The sequence below is a fragment of the Mus musculus genome, chromosome 1 (genome assembly GCF_000001635.26).
Source record: "Mus musculus strain C57BL/6J chromosome 1, GRCm38.p6 C57BL/6J".
NCBI lineage: Eukaryota > Metazoa > Chordata > Mammalia > Rodentia > Muridae > Mus > Mus musculus.
Genome location: NC_000067.6, coordinates 63,664,580 through 63,687,501, shown reverse-complemented (window position 1 = coordinate 63,687,501; position 22,922 = coordinate 63,664,580). Strand labels below are relative to the sequence as shown.

The 22,922-nt window shown below is 41.3% G+C and overlaps 1 protein-coding gene across 1 annotated transcript in view; it reads left to right on the top strand.

Annotated features, from left to right (window-relative positions):
- The first annotated feature begins 574 nt into the window (after positions 1 to 574).
- Positions 575 to 22,922, top strand: part of Dytn (dystrotelin) — a 64,077-nt gene continuing 41,729 nt past the window's right edge. The window contains exons 1-7 of the mRNA NM_001081658.1: positions 575 to 747; positions 2,255 to 2,401; positions 8,647 to 8,721; positions 10,184 to 10,385; positions 11,679 to 11,764; positions 12,546 to 12,646; positions 22,658 to 22,729. Coding sequence (NP_001075127.1) covers positions 2,383 to 2,401; positions 8,647 to 8,721; positions 10,184 to 10,385; positions 11,679 to 11,764; positions 12,546 to 12,646; positions 22,658 to 22,729 — 555 coding nt within the window. The 5' untranslated portion in view covers positions 575 to 747; positions 2,255 to 2,382. The remainder of the gene's footprint in view (positions 748 to 2,254; positions 2,402 to 8,646; positions 8,722 to 10,183; positions 10,386 to 11,678; positions 11,765 to 12,545; positions 12,647 to 22,657; positions 22,730 to 22,922) is intronic.

Sequence of the window (22,922 nt, the reverse complement as noted above, 5' to 3'; positions counted from 1 at the left end):
ACTGTCCCATCCAGGCAGCCTCAGATGTTTTTGGAATAAGTTTCAATTGATTCCACGGCTGCTTGACATCCTTAATGTTTTAATACATTTGGTTTGTGTGATAACACTGTTTAAAAATCCTAACAAGACTAAAACAGCTAAATTTTAAACCTGGACTTCTTTAGAAGTAAGACATTAAATTCTATTCATAACTTAGAAGGAATTGTGAATTCATCAAAAACTATTTTTCATACCTCTGGTAATTGGTATTATATTTAGCATCTTTAAAAATATACAGCCACACCTCTGCATTTGCCAAAGAATTAATAAAATGAGTTTGATTCCTTTCCCATGTAACTCTTTTCTGGATCGGTTTGCTAGGTGCTATCACTTGGGATTCGGGGTTCTAGGTACTGCTCCCTAAGCTCTATGGTGACTCTTGCTCCCAGCAGAACTGGGGGATGCTTTCTTTCCCTCCTCATTACATGAAACTAATACGGAAATGGCCCTCTGAAACAGAGAGGTATGAGTGACCGTAAATTATTCATCATATTATGACTAATGGATGTGCTTCTTGGAGCTCTTAAAAGTGGTGCAGCTCCAATTGATTCTGTTGTGCCTGCATCTGCTGGGCAGTCAGGAGGAGACATCAGTCCTACATGAGAATGTCATACCTGGGCATCTGCTATTCCTTCCCTGCATCCAGAACAGTGGAGTCACAGCTACCGAGCGTTTGACTAGAGTGTTGCTCCAGGGAAGCTAAGACAGGTAAGGGGCTGTCGGTGGTGCAGCTCCAGCTGTCCAGACTGGATGAGGCCATCTTTCCACACCACATGGGAGTTTTGGGGGGCATGTGTGGGACCACCCCTATACTGAGGAGAGTTCTGAACTGATTTTTCTTGCTGCATGTTTCAAAACAGACTCTACTTGAAAGACTCGGAAACTTCCTGAGTCTTGGCAAGTCTCAGGTTGTCACTATTGCCATTATTTTGTTTCATTCCTTTTTATTTTTTTAAACAACCCAAGGTGGAAGTTCATGTAGACTAGGCTTGCTATGTTGCCAAAGATGACCTTGAGCTTTTCATCCCCCTGAACCCAGCTCCCAGCTCCCAGCTTCCAGCTCTCAGCTTTGACCACACATCTTTACACTAATTTTCTATGGACTGGGATCAAATCCAGGGGCTTTATGCAGGATAAACAAGCACTCCACCAACTGAGCCGCATCCCCAGCTATCATATTTTAAAGAAGAATCAATTTCTGGTGTACTTTTATTTAAAATGATATGATTTTTTACTATTTTTAAATGATTTTTATTTATCTTATGTATGAGGATAATACACAGTTGCTGTCCTCAGACACACCAGAAGAGGGCATCGAATCCCATTACAGATGGTGTGAGCCACCATGTTGTTCCTGAGACTTGAACTTGGGACCTTTGGAGGAGCAGTCAGTGCTCTTAACCACTGAGCCATCTCGCCAGCCCCCATGACTTTTTACTTTAACTCATTCATTTACTGGAGGAGGTGAAAATATTTAAATTGAATTACCGTATAACTTTTTGAACATCTTTAACTGCTGTTGTTAATGAATGTCTAAGAACCGTATAAATCTTTCTTATATCATAATATTATTTTTAAAAATTCTTTTAGATTAGTTCATTTTATTTTATGTGTGTGAGTGTTTTGCCCGCCTGTATGTATGTGCATCACGTGCATGCATAGGTGTCAGCAGAGGGTGTTGGATCTCCTAGAATTGAAGTTCCAGATAGCTGTGAGCCATCATGTGGGTGCTTGGAACCAAACCTACCTGCTCCACAAGAACAAGTACTCTTAACTACAAAGCCATCTCTCTAGCCCACACATAATATCCTTTCTGTTAAAAGAGTATAGTTTATAGTTTATAGTTATTAACCAGGGAGCGAATTCACTGTCTTCTAAACTAAGGGCCAAATTCCATGTAGACACATACATATGTATGATATGTGGATAGTATCTGCTAAAAATCTTCTGTATAGAATAATTTGGCATAGTTTTCTTATAAATTTGAAAAATTGAGGTCTTCATATTTGAACCTTAACATTCAGGTAAACGATATTTTCTTCAAATGAGAATTCAGTCCACTTTTTAAAATGCAACTGCCTCCTATTTTTAAGTATTAGCTTAACTGACTATTCCTAGTTTCTGAGAAAGCAATCTCTATCCCAATGTTTCTTGTTTTCATTCCCCCAAGGGATGCAATGGTCTTCCCTTAACACCTGTGTTCGCTGCCCCGTAGGTGAATGATTCCTCGGCTGCCCCTCATCCATCATCCATCCTCTGTGAAACCTTCTGCAGAAAACGGTTCATTTCTAGTTACAAGGACCATCTTGCCATCTGTCGCGTCATCCCCGGATATTCTGAGAGATGGACCCAAGTAAACAAGGTGAGTATTTATTGTTAGGCTTTTGACATAAATTGCAGACAAAAATTTAAATACAGATGTGGTTTTAGACCTCTGAGTCACAGAGTAGAGACGGGGCAAATTTGTGGATGAAAAGTAATTTATTGGGTGACTAAAATGATCTTCTATCTTCTAAAAATAAATCAACAACATGCAGAAGAATATTTGATCTATTATCTGTAAAATCCTGATAATAATTTAACAAAAATCTTAGCATCAACATAATTATATTGTAAATTACTATTCTTATCACAAAAATGCATCTTATTGTTAAAATGTCATCCCTATGTATGCTTTATCAAGTTAAGATCATAGTCCAACATGGAACCAAAGCTGAGAGAAAGATCCCCAGCTGTCACTAAGCAGGTATTTGGTAAATGCACTTGGGGAAACTAATTCCTCTGTTTCCAGCATATTTAAATGCCACAGTAAGCCGTGGAGGAGCCTTTGGCATTTTCAGTTTTGAATTTACTTGCAATTTTATTTCCTTAGCAAATCTAGACTGTTAGCCTTAGTTGTTTGGCTTAAAATTCTATGATCTCATACTATTTATTGAAAATAGCAATATACATGTTTCAAGTTATCTTTAGCCTTTTCAAATTTGAGCCATCCTACCAATAAGCTATTCACAGAGCAGTGGGTAACCCGTTTATGGTTCTATTTTCTATCCCTAATGCAGTGTTTCTCAACTCAGTATGCATCCATGGGGCATGAAAAATATTGGGTTCTGCCTTCAAAGTTTGTGGTTTAGTGGTCTGGAAGTGCTCAGTTGGCAAGTTCCCAGACAATATCAACAGGGCTTTCTCTGGCCATGTTTGGTGGCCCACTCACCTACTGTGAGAATTTCTACATGTAATGGTGGTAAATTGAAAGAGACATTATCATATTCACCTTAATATCTGTGGAAAATAAGCATGATGATGTAGCTAAACAAAAATAAGGATGGATGAAGACCAAAAATCGCTTCTATGAACAAGGAAACACACAGCTTGTGTTGCTATAGCTTTAATCACCTAAAACGGCTTGTTCATGGCTTGAGGCCTGAGACATACAGCATTTCCTCCTTTTCTTGAGTTTTCTCCTATTATTAGGAAAAAAAAAATAGCGGAGCCTCAAGGAGATGAGGCTGGCAGCAGGTCACCCGGGATACTCACTCATTCTCCACGGCACATTGTATCACAGCTTGCCACGTTATGCTGCATAGCTTCATCAGATGATGCCGCAAAGCATCACTTGACAGGAATGATGGGCCAGATGGCTGTGCAGCTCCATGCTTCTCCTTCAACAGGAGCTGCTTCTGGAGGCCTGCAAGGCCCTGGGTTTGCTGAGTCTCTGTCTCTGCTTGATGCAATGGAGAGAAATCAGGGCATAGAAACCTGCTGATTTCCAGAGGAACAAAATGCACCAGATATTACACTTTCATAAATTATTTCCGCTCTACTCTACCCTAAGTGTGTTCTCCTCCAGAGGCTAAGATGTTTCTGACTTCTCCCATTCTCTAATGTTGTCTGAAATGTAAGCATGTTTACAGCACAAAGAAACACTGAATTCAAACGGGTTAAATCAAAGTATGGAGTCTGTAATATGCTTGTATAGTGCTTACTAAAAACACAGACACAAAGAGGTTTCAGACACTGTCTCTTTCTTGGCTTTCTTGGATGAAAATCTTTAGGCAGAGCCCATATCTACTCACATGGGGTCTTTGACTTATGATCATGTATTGCTTATTGAATTAATATATACTTAGAATGTTCTCTGGTATTTACGAAGAATTGATTTTAAGTCCCCAGAGACCCAAATCTGCAAATGTTTGAACTCCTTACTAAAATGTTCTTGGTACTTGCACATACCTGTGCATGTCTAACCATACTGAAAAGTCATCCTTAGATTATTTGTTATATCCAATATAGTGTAAAGACCATGGAATTAGATCTTATTATGTATTTGTGAATTAGTTTAAAGAAAAGTCTGTGTTTGATATAGATGCAATTTTATGACTATTGTTGATCCTTTACGTGACCCAATCTACAGATGTGGAAACTTCTAATACAGATAGTCAGATGTTAAATTCAGAGTGTGGCTTGTGGTCTACTCAAACTGCAAAGGTGTCTCTGGCTTAGTTCAGCTGCCTTGTTCAACACCCCCAGCCATTGGGATTTTCAGCTGGACTCACAGTAGCAATTATGGATTGCCTCCTCAAAGCAGGCATAATATACTATCAGAAAACAATCGGCTAGCTCCATAGCATATCTGCCACTATTGTACTAGTGGATTAATGCTGCCTGGCCAGGAACTATTGTGTACAGGGTTTGCAGCTGAATAAGACTGTTGATGACAATTCTTCCCCAGCAGCCTACACAGGACCTCTGGCATCATGAACTAAAATTTTATGATGAAAGTTGAGCATCCCTAGAGGCGGTCCTGACCGCCATCTTCATTACACAGATGAGCATGTCCACAAGTATCTGCATCTTTAACCTTTCAAGAACATGCTCTATGTCTGGGGATAAGATTGCCCAAAAATGTACCTGGCATCTTTCCTTCTGGACCTGTGAGTTTAAACCAAATATGTCAGTAAGGTGGCTTTTAACATATTCAAAATGTGACTGTTCCTCAATTGCATAGATATTAATGTTAGATATAGATGAGATTCATATAAATAAAAAGATAGATGATAGATAAATTGATAGATGATAGATAAATTGATAGATGATAGATAAATTGATAGATGATTGATAGATAGATAGATAGATAGATAGATAGATAGATAGATAGATAGATAGATAGATAGATAGCAGTAGGGGCAAAGGTAGGGGTAGATGTACAGGTAGAGATAGAAATTGAGAAATAGAAAGATAGAGATAGATAATATTCTGCCCTTTCCAAATAAAAATCCATGCTTTTCAAGGAGAACATTATTTGAAAATAATTCTCATGGTCTTTTTTACGTGCTGTCAGCAATAAAACTTTATCTATTCTTTTATTTCTTGGTGGTGCTAACTTTGGCTTTGCACTCAACAAGAATCTAAAGTCATTAAGTTCTGTTGCACTAAAGGCTCACGGACTGCTCCTTAAATTCAAAGACGCTTTAGCTCTCCACTAAAGACCTGGAAGAGCATGAACTTTGAAACACATACAAGCACGATTAAGGAAATACTACCTCTCACCCTTTGAATTCTCCCATGGCTGCCTGGAGGAGAAACAAACAAGTGTTATCATAACTCTCTTGCCACGTGAGCCTGAGTCAGTGAACCCCACTGAACTGCTCCTTATTTTGCTCCGGTTGGGGCCATTTAGCAAAGGCTGAAGGACTGGCTGTGTTTCTAATCAAGAATTTTCCCCTGCACAGTTACCCACTTATTCCTGATGTCCTGCAGCTTAGAAATCAGCTGCTGTTAAATTTGGCATTAGTTGTATTTTGAAGTCTTCTTCTCCTTAGCATAATTAATATGTCAGTCTTGAGCTCAGAGCTTAGCTGTGCACAAAACATTTGCTTTAGAAGGAACATTATGGTTATAAACTATTTAGCTGGAGTCTGTCACCACAGAAAATATCTGACGTACAAACCACTCAAAATACAGAATACAAAATGCAAGGACAGCTCTTTCCAAATTTTACAATTTGTTTCCTCTCTCACTCAAGAGCTCTAACTAATCCAAATTTCATTATTCCTGAAGTTTTAGACCCCCTTCTTAGCTTGCTCCCTATTGCTGTAGTAAACACCATGACTGAAAGCAACTTGGGAAAGGAAAGGGCTTATCTCACATTACAGCTTAAAGTCAATCATGATGAACCTGCAGGGTGAGATCTGTAGCAGAAGCCGTGGAGGAAAGCTGCTTACTGGCTTCCTGAGCACCCCATTTGCTCAGCTTGCCTTTTTGTACAACCCAGAAACACCTTCCTGGGATGGTACCACCCATGGTCTGAGTCCTCACCCAGCAATCATTAATCAAGACAATGCCCACAGACTTGGCTACAGGCCAGTTGAATAGAGGCATTTTCTCAATTGAGGTTCCCTTGCTTGTTCCATGTTGACAGAAAAACAGTACACCCTACCACCTAGTGAGTGAGTGAACTTGCCCCCATTCATAAAGAAAACAATAGCTCTCAGATATGACAGACACCATCACCAATCATATGTTTTTATTTAGTCTTCCTCTCAGGGAATGAGGGATGATGGGATTCTCAGAAAAAAAAAAAACAACAACAACAACAAAACAAAAACAAATTCCTTCAGTTATGCATTCTATCTCAGTAAGACCCAAAGAGGCTTTGGTATCTCTCCATGGAGAGATTTGTTTTATAAAGAGATGACAATATGGTAGTAATCACATTGCATTCTTAAAAATTGCTTGGAGACTAGATCTTAACTGTTCTCACCATCCAAAACAGTATAACCATGTGAGGGAAAGCAAATATTGGTTAGATCTGTACAACTGATCTACAATATGCACATCTTTTTAAAAATCATTCTACACAAAGTAGGACTTGAGGTATAGAAACTCCCCTGCCTTTTCAATGCAGTCTTCATTTTATATGCTGTTTATTCTGGCTTTCTCATCTTCCCTTCAGATTAAAGTTCTTGAAAATGTAATCTGCTTTGGGGTTTACTCTTGGCCTTCCATTCCCCACTCAGCCCTGTGCATTAAGACAGATGCTTTCATGGGTTTCCTGAACCCAGCCTTGCAAAGATTTCAAGAATCAAGTTGACACTCATAAACAGATAGTACAATAGCTCATAGCTATTGCTAATGTGGCCTATAGGTACCAAACCAATAGCTTGCCTCTGCTTTCTAAAGTTTGCCTTCCTTGACCTTCAGCCATTGCTTTCTCCCAGTATCGTTGGTGTTCTTTCTTATATTTCCTCTTAGACTTCTCTTTCTCTTCAGTTAATTAACTGATGATGTTTCCCACATTTGTTACTTAGTCCAATTTTCTATCTACTAACTCCTCAATCTACTTAAGCAACCTAAGTGACGGGCATGCTACTGTCTGCATCTAGCACTGACGACACCTGACTCTCTAGCTCAGCTCAAATATCGGCCCTGACTTGAGATGCATAGCAAAAAATTGGGGATCTGATTAGCACTCCATGTAGCTTCTCTCCCAAGCTGAACTGTCAATACACGGTCTTTAACCACATGTGGCTTTTGAAAACTTGAAATATAGCTATCATGAACTGAGATGTGCCACAAACATAAATATTTTCAATGACTAAACATGATTAAAAATACATCATGGATAATTTAATTACACGTTAAACAATAGCTTGACATACTTTCTAAAAGTAGAAGGGAATTCCAACACTACCCTATATCCCTGCTATAATGTACCACCAGTATGGAACTAATAGGAAAAATACCAGACAGAATTATTACTTGACTTTCTACACTAAAGCGCACAAGGTAGGGTTTCCTCCTTGACAGATATTGTCAAGAGAAACTTCACCTAAATCAGCATCCACTGACTAGATGTGGCACAGAATAATAGATAGAAATTTGTTTTGTTTCTATTTGTGAAACATAATCTGTACATATATTCAACTATGTGAAAAGAAGACATTGTTGGCTGATACCAAGATCTGTAATTCCCAAAAGTCATTTCAAGTTCCTAGACAATTGTTCTAGGATCAATAATTTTTTTTAATACAGAAAGCTTTCAAAATTTTAGCTTGCATACATCTTCATACTTCAAGTCCTTGTTCAAGGCCCATTACCTATGCCTGCCCCTGAAGTGTGTTGATAGCATGCTATAGCCATGTTAGAATGCGAATTTGTAACAAGCCCCAGGTGATACAGATGCTGCTGAGCCAGAAGCCACACTCTGAGGACCACTGCTTTGCACCATCAATAACCAGCTTTAGCAGGCGATTTTGGCTGCTTACAATAGACTGAGCATTGCATGTGTAAGAGCTTCTAAGGCTTCATTGAACTGCATTACCAATATGAACACATGGGATGATCTAGTCTGTGGTCTTACGTTTCGCTAGCTGTGAAGACTGATCACCAGTCTCATCAGACAAGCAATCTGTCCTGAGACAACAAAAAGCTGTACTGTGAAACTTCTATATGTCTTTCATTGACATTTGCAGATAAAATAGCATAGTGTCTCTCTTAATTGTCTCACTTACAAGGTGAGGCTCTAGGAGCCCTTCGATTCTCTCTAGGGGTGTGGGATTTGCTCAATGACATAAACATTATTCACTCTACTTCATGTTTTCTTTGCAGGTACTCTTAATAGAGTTGAGAATTCTGTCTATAGAACAGCCTTCAAATTACGATCTGTGCAAACTCTTTGCCAATGTAAGTACAAGTTCTTTGTAACACTCAAGACAATCTGACCCTAATGTGTGATGTTCAGTTCATGAAGAGAAGCAAAATCTGCCCCACACAGGTAACTTCCTGGATCAGGAAAGTGGGACCTGTGCATTGAAGTCATTGGTAACATACAGGAGATGGGGGTGGAGAAGAGACCATTGTGAGCAGTCCACTCATATGTTGCTTCACTGACAGCAATAGGAAAGGTAGGCAAGGATTTTTGAAAGCAAAAAGCTCCAAACTCCAAGATAAAGTATCCCAGGAGCTCCAGGTAGCAAGATCCAGAGACTATCACTATTCGGAATCTTGTGAGATTAATGGACCACTCCTTTATCTGCATGACTGTAATTTAGAACTCTCACAAGACAAGAACCCCCTGCATTCCAGATGCCAGGCCCAGATGATAGAAGCTTGTGATCAATGACAAAAACAAAAAAAAAGTTTACAGCTGCTGCCACCTGTGGCCAGGTTTTATTGAAGAGGCATTCATGAAACCTGCTCCCCTATGCCATAGACTCTCCCTTCAAAGCAATATCAGAAAACAAATAAAAAATTTTATTATGCTGGGTGGATTCCTTATCTGTGAGGGTGATTTATGAAGTAGTGAGATGCTCTGGGTTTTATCATTTCACAGGCTGAAGCATTTTAAATGCCAGCAGCTCTCTGGGCTCTTGACATCCCCACCTCTTCGGTGGTACTGGGAGTGTTTATTAAGCTTGTCTGTCACCCTCTGTTGGCAAGATCTATAGAGCTAGCTAGATTTCATTCTTCTCTCTATTCCTTGCCTTGTAAACTTTTTACATGATGGCTATACATATGTGTGCCTGTGAGAAACCAGCCAGCATTTTTGTAAACAGCCCTGGTTTTATGAAGCACCATCTCAAGATAATAATATTGATGGAACCAAGACTTTAAAAAAAAGTGATATTGCTGAAGAAGAGTGAGACCCACACGGTCTGGCAATTCAGCCACAGATTTTAGGATGCCATTTAAGATTTATTTTTTACTATGAGAACTGCAAACACACCATTTCAATACACTGTGTTCCTTCTGAAGCTAAGCTGTAGTCAGGAAAGCTGTATTCAGATAGAAAAAGCCAACGTTTAGTCCTCCCGGGGCACAGTGCAAATAGACTCTCTGCCATTTCATCACCACAGGGTTTCAACTTCTTAGGTTTATCTTTCAGGTGTCCATCTCTTTTTAACTTCAGTCTGTAAGATCCACGCTCCACCCCTAGCAATGGTCCTACTAATAGTGTTTTCATGCCTTAATGACATATGGTTTCAAAAAAATCTAGGTGGACATATTTAACTCCCTTTAAGAAAAATCCACTGTAAAACAAACAAACAACAACAATCTCACTTGAGCACTGGGAGATATTTGCTGCGTTTGAAGCCATTTTCTCTCATCAGAAAGTAGGTCTCCATCCTTTGTTTGCTCCCTGCAGTGGACTTGATGGACAGCTTCCTGATTCAGCAGGTTCTATGGCGTGGACGTTCTGGGGAGAGCACAGAGACCTCCATTTCTGTGCAGCAGCTTTTTCAGGAGCTCCGGGAGCTGTTTCAGCGCACTGGGATGGGAAATGCAGCCCAAGTGCACCCAAGAGCACCGGAGCTCACCCTGAGTCTTCTCATGGCCATGTTTGACAGGTGAGCATGTGGGTATAGCCCTGTGGCCTCAACAGCAAGATCTCCGGCCACTGGCTATTCAGTTCTGTCTAATGTTCACTTGAGATCTGCTGTGTAAAATGTTCTCCCTACTTGTAGGCTTGATTATTTGTCAGTAACCGACTCATTACTCACTCAATAAGGAAATAAAGCAGTGTTCCTAAGTGTTAATCGTACAAAGGATGCATAGAAAGATAGAAGCAGGGAATCTCTCCCCTGCCCCCATACAAACTCATTCCCATTTGAGCAGAATCCTCACCTTTTAGAAGGGTAAGATGTCTTTATACTACACTTTGCTCTTCATTATCTGGTAGTATATTTGTGTTCATTTCTTTCTTATCAAGTTTTGGCTTAGTTGGGTGTTTAGCTGGGGTGGAATTGAATATCTAGCACCTAGACAACTAACAGCTGATATTTCAGAGGTCATGCTCTGGAGACAGTGGCTTTGTGAGTCTGTGTATACAGTGTGTGTTTTCCTAAGCTGGGATTTTTTTTCTTCCGCTGGTTCTCAGTTGGTTTGACGAGAAGGAAGAGGAGGAGGTCTTGTTGTTGTCGTCGTCGTTGTTGTTGTTGTTGTTGTTGATGATGATGATGATGAAGACGACTCTGGGATGCAAACCCAGTATAAATCATAGCCAAATTCCTTATGTTTGTTTTCCCTCCTGATTTGCCACTTACTTCTAACTTTACAAATAGTAGATAAATACATTATTGAGTAATTTTGTCATGATTTCAGTCCCTTTAAACATTAGACCTTGGAGTATCTTTTCAGATACTTGGTGTGCTTATCTCTAATAGCCCTCATACATTTGATAAATTGTCTGTCCAGGGTAGAAAGCTACACAGCTAGTGGGCAGGGTGCAGTCAGGCTGAAGGCTAGAGTCCATGGGTAGTTCTGGAAGGGCACGTGCTTTCTTCTTTTGACCTCGTCTTTGCTGTGTGGAATGCAGGTAGGTGACTCCTAAGGGAGTAAGACTGTCCACTCCACCATGATAGGCCACATCTGCACACCCAGACCTGACTCAGTGCTTATCACAAAGAAGCACGCAATAAATAGTTACTGAATTATGAATGGATAAATGAATGAATGAGACAATCACTTTCCTTTGGTGCCCTGTTCTGCCAAGTTCTAAATATATGAAGACTATAAGAAGCTAGCAACATTAGCATTATATAGGAAATACCCATTAATACTTACAGTTCTTATAAACCACTTATATAAATAACCCTGCCCTTTCTGCCCTTGTCTGTGATTTGTGATTCATGGCCCCACAGAACAGGATCAGGTATTCTTAAACGTCAACCTGTGGCTGCTGCACTGGTTGCCCTCTCGGGGGACAGCCCTCTTACAAAGTACAGAGGTAACGTGTAGACATTAAGTGTGTTCTGAAGCATGGTGACTCCCCAGCCCCCAATATGTCATCCTGTCTGCTAGCGTCTGAATCCCTGTCATAATGAACTGCTCTGTAGCATGCCTCCGCATGACCACTTTGCTTTGGTTTGGTTTGTTTGTTTGTTTGTTTGTTTGTTTTGACAATTTATTTTTATTTTATGAGTGTTTTGCCTGCGTGCATGTCTGTGTACCACATGAGTGCAGTGCCTGCAGTAGCTAGAGAATGGAAGTCAGATGCCCTCGGACTGCAGTTACAGTTGGTTATCAGCCTTCTTGTGGGTAGTGAGAACCAAACCCAAGTCCTCTGGAAAAGCAGCTAGTGCTCTTAACTGTTGGGCCAATTTCCCGGTCCTTGTTTTGTTTATATTTTCTTTAAAAAAATGTTTGCAGGATTCTCTTTAAAAATCTACACTTTCTAGTTTTGCATTACTTAGCTACCATTGACATTTATGATTTTAGAGATTATCAAGAAACCATTAATTACTATTTTTTAAAAAATAGAAATCCTCAGCTTGCTATTCCCCATTCTTTACCCCAGAGGTCTGGAATTACCAGAGGGTAAGATGCAAATGGGTCATTAGTTATTGATGGCTGGCACTAGACAACCTTCACAGCAACAAGCAAACAATGAGAATATAAGTCCACTGTTCTTTATGTTCTTTATACTCACAGAGAAGCTGTCTCAAAGCATGTACTCTTCAAGGACACAAGGACTCAATGAAAGATTTCTTCTCCCTTTATGTGCCTAGCTTTTTTCCAGCTCTATGCGGAAAAGAACAGGAGAGGCGATGATTCCCAAGCCCGCATGACCCGAAGAGTTTTGAGAGCCTTACTAACAGATCTACAGCAGGTAAATCGACGGACTTAGGAAATCTCAGTGGGTGTCAGGCATACCAAGCTATTATTATTATTGTTGTTGCTGCTGTTGCTTTTCTTACAGTGTTGACTCGTCTTTTGGGAGCCCAATGCCAACCCTGTCTTCTTCTTTCTCTGAACTGAGCCAGTGACCTCTCCAAATTGTGTGAGCTACCTTTCTGCTACAGGAGACCTGAGCAGAGATTGAGTCAAATTGAGAAGCAGAGATTTTTTTTAAGTTATTGACATAATATATTTCCTTATGGCTTTTTTATTAGATATTTTCTTTATATACATTTCAAATTTCAAATGCTATCCCGAAAGTTCCCTATACCCTCCCCCCGCCCTGCTCCCCTACCCACCCACTCCCACTTCTTGGCCCTGGCGCTACCCTGTACATTGCATATAAAATTTGCAAGACCTAGGGGCCTCCCTTCCCAATGATGGCTGACTAGGCCATCTTCTGCTGCATATACAGCCAGAGACATAAGCTCTGGGGGTACTGGTTAGTTCATATTGTTGTTCCACCTATAGGGTTGCAGCCCCCTTCAGCTCCTTGGGTACTTTCTCTAGCTCCTCCATTGGGGGCCCTGTGTTCCATCCAATAGATGACTGTGAGCATCCACTTCTGTATTTGCCAGGCACTGGCATAGCCTCAAAGGAGACAGCTATATCAGGGTCCTTTCAATAAAATCTTGCTGGCATATGCAATAGTGTCTGAGTTTGGTGACTGATTATGGGATGGATCTCCAGGTGGGGTAGTCTCTGGATGGCCCATCCTTTCGTCTTAGCTCCAAACTTTGTCTCTGTAACTCCCTCCATGGATATTTTATTCCCTATTCTAGGGAGGAATGAAGTATCCACACGTTGCTCTTCCTTCTTCTTGATTTTCTTGTGTTTTGCAAATTGTATCTTGGGTATTCTAAGTCTTCCTTCTTGATTTTCTTGTGTTTTTCAAATTGTATCTTGGGTATTCTAAGTTTCTGGGCTAATATCCACTTATCAGTGAGTGTATATCAAGTGACTTCTTTTGTGGTTGGGTTACCTCACTCAGGATGATATCCTCCAGATACATCCATTTGCCCAAGAATTTCATAAATTCATTGTTTTTAATAGCTGAGTAGTACTCCATTGTGTAAATGTACCACATTTTCTGTATCCATTCCTCTGTTGAGGGACATCTGGGTTCTTTCCAGCTACTGGCTATTATAAACAAGGTTGCTATGAACATAGTGGAGCATGTGTCCTTCTTACCAGTTGGAACATCTGGGTATATGCCCAGGAGAGGTATTGCTGGATCTTCCAGTAGTACTATGTCCAATTTTCTGAGGAACCGCCAGACTGATTTCCAGAATGGTTGTACAAGCTTGTAATCCCCCCCAGCAATGGAGGAGTGTTCCTCTTTCTCCACATCCTCACCAGCATCTGCTGTCACCTGAATTTTTGATCTTAGCCATTCTGACCGGTGTGAGGTGGAATCTCAAGGTTGTTTTGATTTGCATTTCCCTGATGATTAAGGATGTTAAACATTTTTTTCAGGTGGAGAAGCAGAAATTTTATCTTGGGTCACTGCTTTGAAAATTTCAGCCTGTGGCCAGTTGTCCCAGTTGTTTTTGGACTGGGGCAGGTTGAAAGCATCATAGTGAGAGCATATGGTAAAGGAAGCTGCTCGTCCCACGGTGGCCAAGAGAAAGCAAAAGACTAGAGTCTAATAGTGTCCTTCAAGGGCTTATCCCTAGGGAAGTCCCACTCTTAACACTTCATCTATTTTCTGATGCCACCAAGCTGCAGCCAGGCCTTTATTACATGCCTTTGGGGATACTTAAGATCCAACCATAACACACTCCCATTTCCAAAGTTCCTCATTGTCCATTCCCATCTGTAGCAGAGGCGAATATTCCGTAGCCTCACAAGCAAAGCTAAGTAGTTTGGCCTAATCTTTCTCGCTAAAAACAACAAATTTCTGACTCTCATACAAAATGTTTGCTATTCGTTAATTAGAAAAAGTTAACTTTAAGATGTCATAACTAACCATTAGCCTACTTAATTGCGACCACTATGTTGTGTTGTATGAATAAAGCACCTTTCGTTTATTAAAGGCAAAATTGTAGGTGCTGGAGATCTGAACTCAACTCCTCATGCTTGCCTGTCAACGACTTGGCCGGCTGAGCCGTCTCCTTGGCCATATTTCTGTTCATGGGCTCCCCATGTCTTTCTCTCCCATTTTAAGTGAGAGCTACATCTTTGCCCTCCTGATGCTGTCCCATAATCCCCGTAGGCCTTTTCATTCCATGCCATCCTTTTCTCTTTCTTCTCAATGGAGCAGTATGCTTTCTCATCCTTGTCTTGAGGCCACGTTCCATCTCTCTTCTTCTGTTGCTGCTCTGCACTGTGGCTTTTCTTTTGCTCCTTGAACTATTCTGGTCTGATATATACATTAATTTTTTAATTTCTCTTGGGCTTCTCTGGGGAGTTTCTGAATTGCTTATACCCATTCCCCTGCTGTTTGAGAATCTTCTTCTTGATCCTTATGATCCTGTGTTGATGTCTGTACATTGAAGAAGTGGGTAGCTGTCTTAGCTATTTTTCTTTATTGCTCTGACAAAACACCATGACCAAGGCAACTTATAAAGAAAGCATTTAAAGTTGAGGGCTCATGGTCCCAGAGGGTTAGAGTTCACAGCCATCATGGTGGGTATTGTGGCAACAGACAGAGAGGCATAGTGCCTTGAGGACTACTAACAAAAGAGTAGTTTGAGGAGAATATCAGCTTTGGGTGTTGACAGTGGAGGGCCTTCTTCCTTGATGTCCTAATAAAATTAGTTATTCACTTTTAGTTTACAAGACTGAAGTATTTAGTCTGCTGGGACTTTGAGTCCATTTAAACATTTTATTTTCAATAGGCCAGAAATAGGTATTAAAATTAGGAAAACAGAGAAAGAAATAATGGAGTGTAATTGGCCAATAGTAATGAATGGGGGTTCTGTTGGTTGCCCACCAGTTCATGTGAGGATGAGTAGATCAGCAACCAGGATTCAGTATAGGGACTGGGTGAGTGGATGGGATGTGAGACTGCGTTGTTTTGAGATGGGGAGGAAATGGAAGGAAAGTCAAGGTGAGAATTGAGAGGACCAAGCTACCACACCTTCTAGTTTGATGGGGAGAGATGGAAGATAGTGGAGGCAATAGGAAATATTACTCAGGTTTAATGTGGGGAGTGGTTGAATAGTCTGCCTGGAGTATAATGGTCAGGGTCTCCTAAGCAATGAGGGGGAAATAAGATTAAGATTATGGGGATAAAAGAATAAAAAGAAGAGGCCTATGATTCCTTTGATAGTGTAGTAGGGGTGAAATGGAATTTTATTTGCATCAGAATCTAATCCATATTATATCTGATCCATAAACATGACTTAGAGACAGAGAGAGCTAACTGAGAATGGTATGGGCTTTTGAAACCTCAAATCCCACCCACCTCCTATTGACACGCCTCTTCCAGCAAGGACACACCTTCTAATTCTTCCTAAACAGTTCCACCAACTGAAAACTAAGTATTCAAACATGAGTTTATAGGGGTCATTCTCATTCAAACCACCACAGTGGCTGTTCCAATCTTTGAAGTCTAGCTTTGTCTGGGAATATCCACTAACAGTAAACCTGTATAGAATATCTAGGCAGACTTGTTGTTATGGTCCTTAAGTCTATGAATTCCATAGCCATTTTATTGCTGGGAGGTGTCTTAAGCCTAGGACCATTGCAGCCAGCACAAATGTAAATTGAAATTCCAGCCTTACCTTCTAAGGACTGCCTATGACTGAGAGTTAGTTACTCAAAACCTAAAGTTGCTATCTCCAGCCAGAAATAATACAGGCTGGAATGGGAGTCCATCTCACAGGGCCTAGAGCCTCTCAACTATAGCAGATTTTGTTCATAGGCACGCCCCTAATGCCGGGGCCTTTGAAGCTGCCTAGTGCTGAGTCTTACTGAGACCAATTCAGTCCTATAGACCAATAGAAATGTCTACATCTACCTCCTTCTCTTACCCCAACCAAATGTTCTCTAGATACTGATCTACCACAGGTTAGTGAAAGAGTGACACTGGCTGTGTAAAGCTGCCACCCTGCCTTCTTCAGTGGGTGAGGGGAGTGGTATATGCACATGTATATGTGCCATTGAGTGTGTACATAGAGAAGATTGGGGAGGACATCAAGTGAGAGTTTGATTATAAGAATTTGGGTACCTTACCAATAGCTACGCCACACACACACATACACACACACATACACTCACACACACACACACACACACACACACACACACACACACAACGTCTCTTTCTCTTCCATCAATCATTAATTGCATGTACACCAAGAGGAGCAGAGCCCCATGACAGGGTACTGACAGACTTGATTTTGTATAGCCTTTGTGCAGGAGACCAGAGCTGCTCTGAGATTGAAGACAACAGCCACATAATGTCCAGAAATCAGTATTCTGTCTTTCTCCCCATTCCCTCCAGCTCTTATGTTCTTTCTGATGCTCCCTGAGCCTTGAGGAGGAGGTAATAAAGATGTCCCCTTTATGGCCAGGCACTCAACAGCCATTTGTTTTCTGCACTTTGACCAGCTATGGGTCTCTGCAGTGACTGCCAACCATTGCAAACAGAAGCTTGTCTGCCTGGAGTTGACAGCAGGTTTTAAATTTTTTAGTAAGGTTAAAATGTTGCTGGCAGTGAGTGTTGGGGGCAGGGGTCTCAGGAGCAATAGAGAGGCATAAATGTTCTCACCCCAGAGACAAGATTCAGCTCTGAGACAAAGGAATTAGAAAATAGTTTTAATTCAGGAGCAAGATGTCGACAGAGTCTTGTCTTATGGAAAAGCTCAATAAGACAGAAATAATTCATCAACTATGGTGGATAAGGGGAAGAATTTCCAGGATTAGTCTGTGTGCTCCCAACATAGAGTCTACTCCTTTTCTGTTCCTGTGAGGAGTGTTCAAATGTGCCATAGATACATAGTGGGAAATGTCAATTATGAAAACCTAATTGTACAGAAATGTTAAAACAAGCAAAGGACACTTAGCATACATCTTGACATTGGTCCCAACTGGTTTCACAAACATCCTGGCTTTTTTGTTTGTTTGGTTTTTTTTTCTCTTGTTACTGGACTCTAAAGTTCATATTGCTTACTATTTTAAAAGAGAGAGACAGAGAAACAGGGAAAAAGATAGAGGTAGAGAGACAAGGAAAGACAGAGAGATTGTTAGAAAGAAACAGATTCAAAGCCAGCTTTGAGGAAAGCTGAGGAGATTCTCTGACTCAAATCTGCCTCATTGGTTTAGTGTGGTTTTATGGAGGACAGAGAGAATGTCCAGAGAGGCAGTGGGCAGAGGTCCATGCTCTGGGCAGGGTCTTCATCATTCAGATATATGCCTGCTTCCCTCGTCTCTGCTGGGAATCACACAATGAATTTGGCTATCTTGCAGCTAGTGAATGAGAACCTCTAAAGTCTTCTTTTCAGCCGAAAGGAAGGAAAGAAAGAAAGAAAGAAAGAAAGAAAGAGAGAGAGAGAGAGAGAGAGAGAGAGAGAGAGAGGGAGAGAGAGAGAGAGAGAGAGAGAGAGAGAGAGAGAGAGGGAGAGAGAGAGAGAGAGAGAGAGGGAGGAAGAAAGAAAGAAAGAAAGAAAGAAAGAAAGAAAGAAAGAGAGAGAGAGAGAGAGAGAGAGAGAGAGAGAGAGAGAGAAAGAGAGAGAGAGAGAGAGAGAGAAAGAAAGAGTGTGCTGGTGAGCTCTTTATCAACATGACACAACTGGATTCGTTGGAGAGAACATTAATTGAGGAAATGTCTCCATCTGGTGGTGTATCTGTAGGGCTTCTTCTTAATTAACGATTAATATGAAAGAGCCCACTGTAGATGTCACCACACATGGGCACGTGGTCCTGGATTGAATAAGAAAGCAGGCAGATCAAGCCATGGGCAACAATCCAGTAAGCAGTGGTCCTTTATGGTTCCCACCTCTGTTTCTGTCTGAGTTCCTGCCCTGATTTCCCTCAACAGAAGACGGTGAACAGGGGGACCTGTAAGCCAAATAAACCTGCCTTTCACAAGACGTCTTTGAGTGTGGTGCTTATCACAGCAAAAGGAAAGCAAACTAATATTATACGGGGCAGTTTTCATGATGTCCTGATTTAATGCAGCTCTGCCTAATCATCAGCTTCTAGCTGCTATGCGATTTGCTTTGCTCTCTGCTATACAACATGACTCAAAATATGCCAGGTGAAGGTATTAATACTTTAATGCCCTTCCAGTGCTTGCAACAGCACATAGATCCTACTGCAGTTTTTCTGCTGTCTGAGGCATGTCTCAGGCAACCACCATTGCAGACGTTCATCCTTAACAACGTCATGTCTCAGAACGCAAGCAAGTAGAAAGCCAGAAGAGGCTTAATCTGCTCATCCACTTGTTCCACCAGACTTGATAACAGTAGCCAGTTTCAAAGTGGATTTGATAGAAGGACCTGGGTAGAGGGGCATTTTCTCTCTCTCCTCTAGAAGTCTTTGTGACTTTCCGACTGCCACTCATGGCTTCAAGTTAGCTCTAGTCTCAAAGGATTTTAAAAATCCGCTGGTTTCAAATTCAATCAAGGTCGATGAGCTGCTGAGCTGCTGGCTCCCACTGCCCCTCCCTCCTCCGACCATGCAGTGCCCGGCTTCTGAGAGGGCCAGTGGGAAGCAGCTTTGTGATTTGCATAGCAAATTATCATCCCATTGGCTTCCATTATGAGATCCAAGACAGATTCCAATAGAAAATTCCAGTCCTGGCAATGTGATTCAAATCATCCCTTAGGAATGCTAATTATCGTTCAGAATGCCATCCTGCCTGTGCCAGTGTACCACCTAGTTACATTTAATTCTTCTCCATAGAACACCTGCAAGAAATTAGCCAAATAGGTAATTCATCCACAGAAGAAGATCTTTATGTAGATATTTAAAGGGGAAGCATCAGGTTAAATTCCACTACAGTAGGAATCCCAACTACAGTGTCAGGATCACAAGCTGACACTCTCACTCAGTCTTTGAGCACTCATGTTTTACATACGAATTGAGACTCTCTGTCTCATTAGGGGTAAGGACACCAGAGTAAGAAGGTTGGGTCAGCAATGCTCTTAATGAGTGGCCCAGTTCGTTCATCAGAACTCAGAGGGCAAAAGATGGGAAATGAGTCTGCTGCTGCTGCTGCTGCTGCTGCTGCTGCTGCTGCTGCTGCTGTTGTGGTTTTTGACTAAATAACATTGGGAGTAGATGCTTATGCTCTACTGGTGACAGGGTTATTAACAATTTAAAATACAAGCCATCTTGTTACGAGTAAGCAAATGTTTGTTGACTTTTGTCTGGCTAATTGTCAGCAAAGTGGTTCTAAGTGCCACTTTCCTGATTAGGAGGGTGTTTATCTGAGTTGATGGACTCCGCAGGGGGTCTCTGCAATTACTTCTGAGATTGCAGGCAGTGTGCCTGGCTGCCTGTGCTGGGCAAGACGTCAGATGTGAAACTGGGACTCCTGTCCAAATGGGAATAAATGAAGGTGACGGGTGCACACAGATGTGCACACAGAGCCAAATGCGTCGCCATCTTGGAAATCACGAGAGGTTCTTAGTCCCTTAGTTAATACCCCTGTGGTGACTGTGGCTGACCACAAGAAAGCACGACAATCGAGCCACTGGATTATCTACAAAATCATGAAAAATCAATAAATAGAATCTAACAAATTTTGTCCCCTTAACGAAGAGGGAGAACGTCTAGAGAGATACCCCAATCTCACAATAAACTTGCTTTTTTTTTTTTAATCTTGAGCAAAATGCTATCTCTCAGTGATTCCTTGATCTATTTAGTTTATAAAAAAACATTTTAATTAACAAAAATTATATGTATGGAAGATATTAAGTGCAGTTTTGTGTGCATGTGTCTATTCCCGGGACTCTCGAGATGGGGAGGTAGGACGATTATTTGAGCTCAGGAATTTGAGGCCAGACTGCATGATACTATTTCAAAAGAAGAAATACAGGAAGGAAAGGAAAACAAAGGAAAGGAAAGGAAAGGAAAGGAGGGAGGGAGGGAGGGAGGGAGGGAGGGAGGGAACAAGGGAGGAAAGTCTGTTACAGCATTGTGTATCTCAGGCAGCACAGGCATGCCCAAGACTGTGTGATGTTCACCACCGTCCAGTCACTTACACACCCATCACACCCACAGTCACTGTCTGTTGTTAGGGTCCAAGAATCACTGAAGGAAGACCCCAGACTCAAATTCAAAGGCAAAGCACATTTTTTTCTGTAGAAATTGCCAGCGCACAGGGATCAACCATTTGTCAAAATGGTGACCCCCAGACAAAGGCATGCAAAGTAGAAATAGAAAAGTAGGGAAATTTTAGCTAGGGTTAGGTAACCGGAACCTTCATTGGTAGGTGGCAGAGAAGTTACATATGTCTGTTTCTGGTTGGCTGCTATGTTAGTTTTACTATATTTGCTGAGACTTTGAGGAAATTTCAGAGTCCAACTCAGCTCCTAGCTGATAGCCATCAATGATTAGCCAGCCTTCAGTTGTTCCTGCTGAGGAGTCCAGTCTGCTTCCCTGGGAACCCAAAAGTTCTCCATTCTCAAGGACTGTATGTTTTAGGGCACCTGTCAGTGTGCGAGCACAATTGGAAGATGAGGAGACCCAAAACCTGGTCTCATGTCAAATATCAAAGGCACAAGATGACATCACTAACATATTACTGTGCTGTGTGTTAGATCCTCAGAGCCCATCCATCATAAATTTTAAGTTATACTATTTGGGCAACATCTCCCTAATTTTCCCACTCCAGTCCCATCTCAAAGAAGTCACATTCCACTTTCTGTTTCTATAAATTCCGCTTTTTTTTTTTTTAGATTTCTCTATGTATGGGAGACTATGCAGTATTTCTGTGTATGACTAATTTTAATTTTACTTAGCATATATTTCCCAGGTTCATCCATGCTATAGCAAATGACACGACTTCCAATTTTAAAGGCTGAATAGCATTCACTAATGTCAACAAACACCTAGGTGGTCCTTGTATCTTGGCTGCCATAAATAATGCGTGAAGGTGTAGCTATCTCTTTTTGACATAGTGAGTCATTTCCTACCTCTCCTTCCTTCCAACGATGATGACTACCACCCCACTTCAAAGACTAGAGTTATGGTTTACATATGAAGTGTGCCCCAAGAGACTCCTGAATCAAAAGCTCCCAGCCAGTAGATCCTATCATTGATATGTAACTGGATCACGAAGACACTGATCTAACCGATATCTTAATCCATGGAAGGAGACAGACTTTGATAGGACTATTGGTAGAAACTTTCTTTGGGGCCTAGTTAAAGAACTAGGTCAACAGTGATATATTCCCCTGGGCGTCTCATCCCTATGCCCCTTGGTCACTATGAGGTCTGTCTTGCCACAGTCTTCTGTTTTGATGTTCTTTTTTGTCACAGTCCAGAATCCACAGACTGAAACCACAAACTAACCTCAAACTCTCCTCTTATAAAGTTCTTGATGTCAGATATTTTGACATAGGAACAAAACAAGTCATGGAATTGACATGTAGTCAAATGAGATGATATGAAAACAGTTGACTCGGTTTTTTTCTTAAAGCCATTGAAGGCAGTGTCATTGTGACCTCCATCGGGTGGGGGTGGGGTGGGAAAGAAAGATTAAAATAACCTGCCTGGGATTCTAAGAAGTCAGACAATAGACCTCTTCCCTTTGCTACCTCAATGCCTTCCTCCTGTGACTCTCCCGCCCCCCTTTCCTTTTTCATAGGTCCAACTCAAAGGTTCCATTTCACAAAATTTAAACTTACTTTTTTCTTTTGATTGTGCTGGTTCTTCTGTTCTTGGATGCCCAATAATTGTTGCTTGCCTGACCTCCGTTTTTGTGAGCATCATTACTCAGGGCACACTAAGTCCATTTTTCAGGGCTAACACGAGGTTGCCTTTGCAGATCCCGACTGTCGTGGGAGAGAGCTACACGTTGCGTCCCGTGGAAAGTGCTATCCACAGCTGCTTCCGAGGGGTAGGTAGCCTGGACGTCCTTAGGAGCTGGAGCAGACGTTTGAAGACTTTGCTTAAATTACGCATCACGCTGATTCCAGGACGACCTGAGTTTAGAGGCAGCCTTGCCACTAGCTTTCAGATGTCTTTAGAAAACAGACACGGAAACAGAGGGAAGAAAGGGGGCAGATTCCCCCTGAATGTGTGTTTCAGCC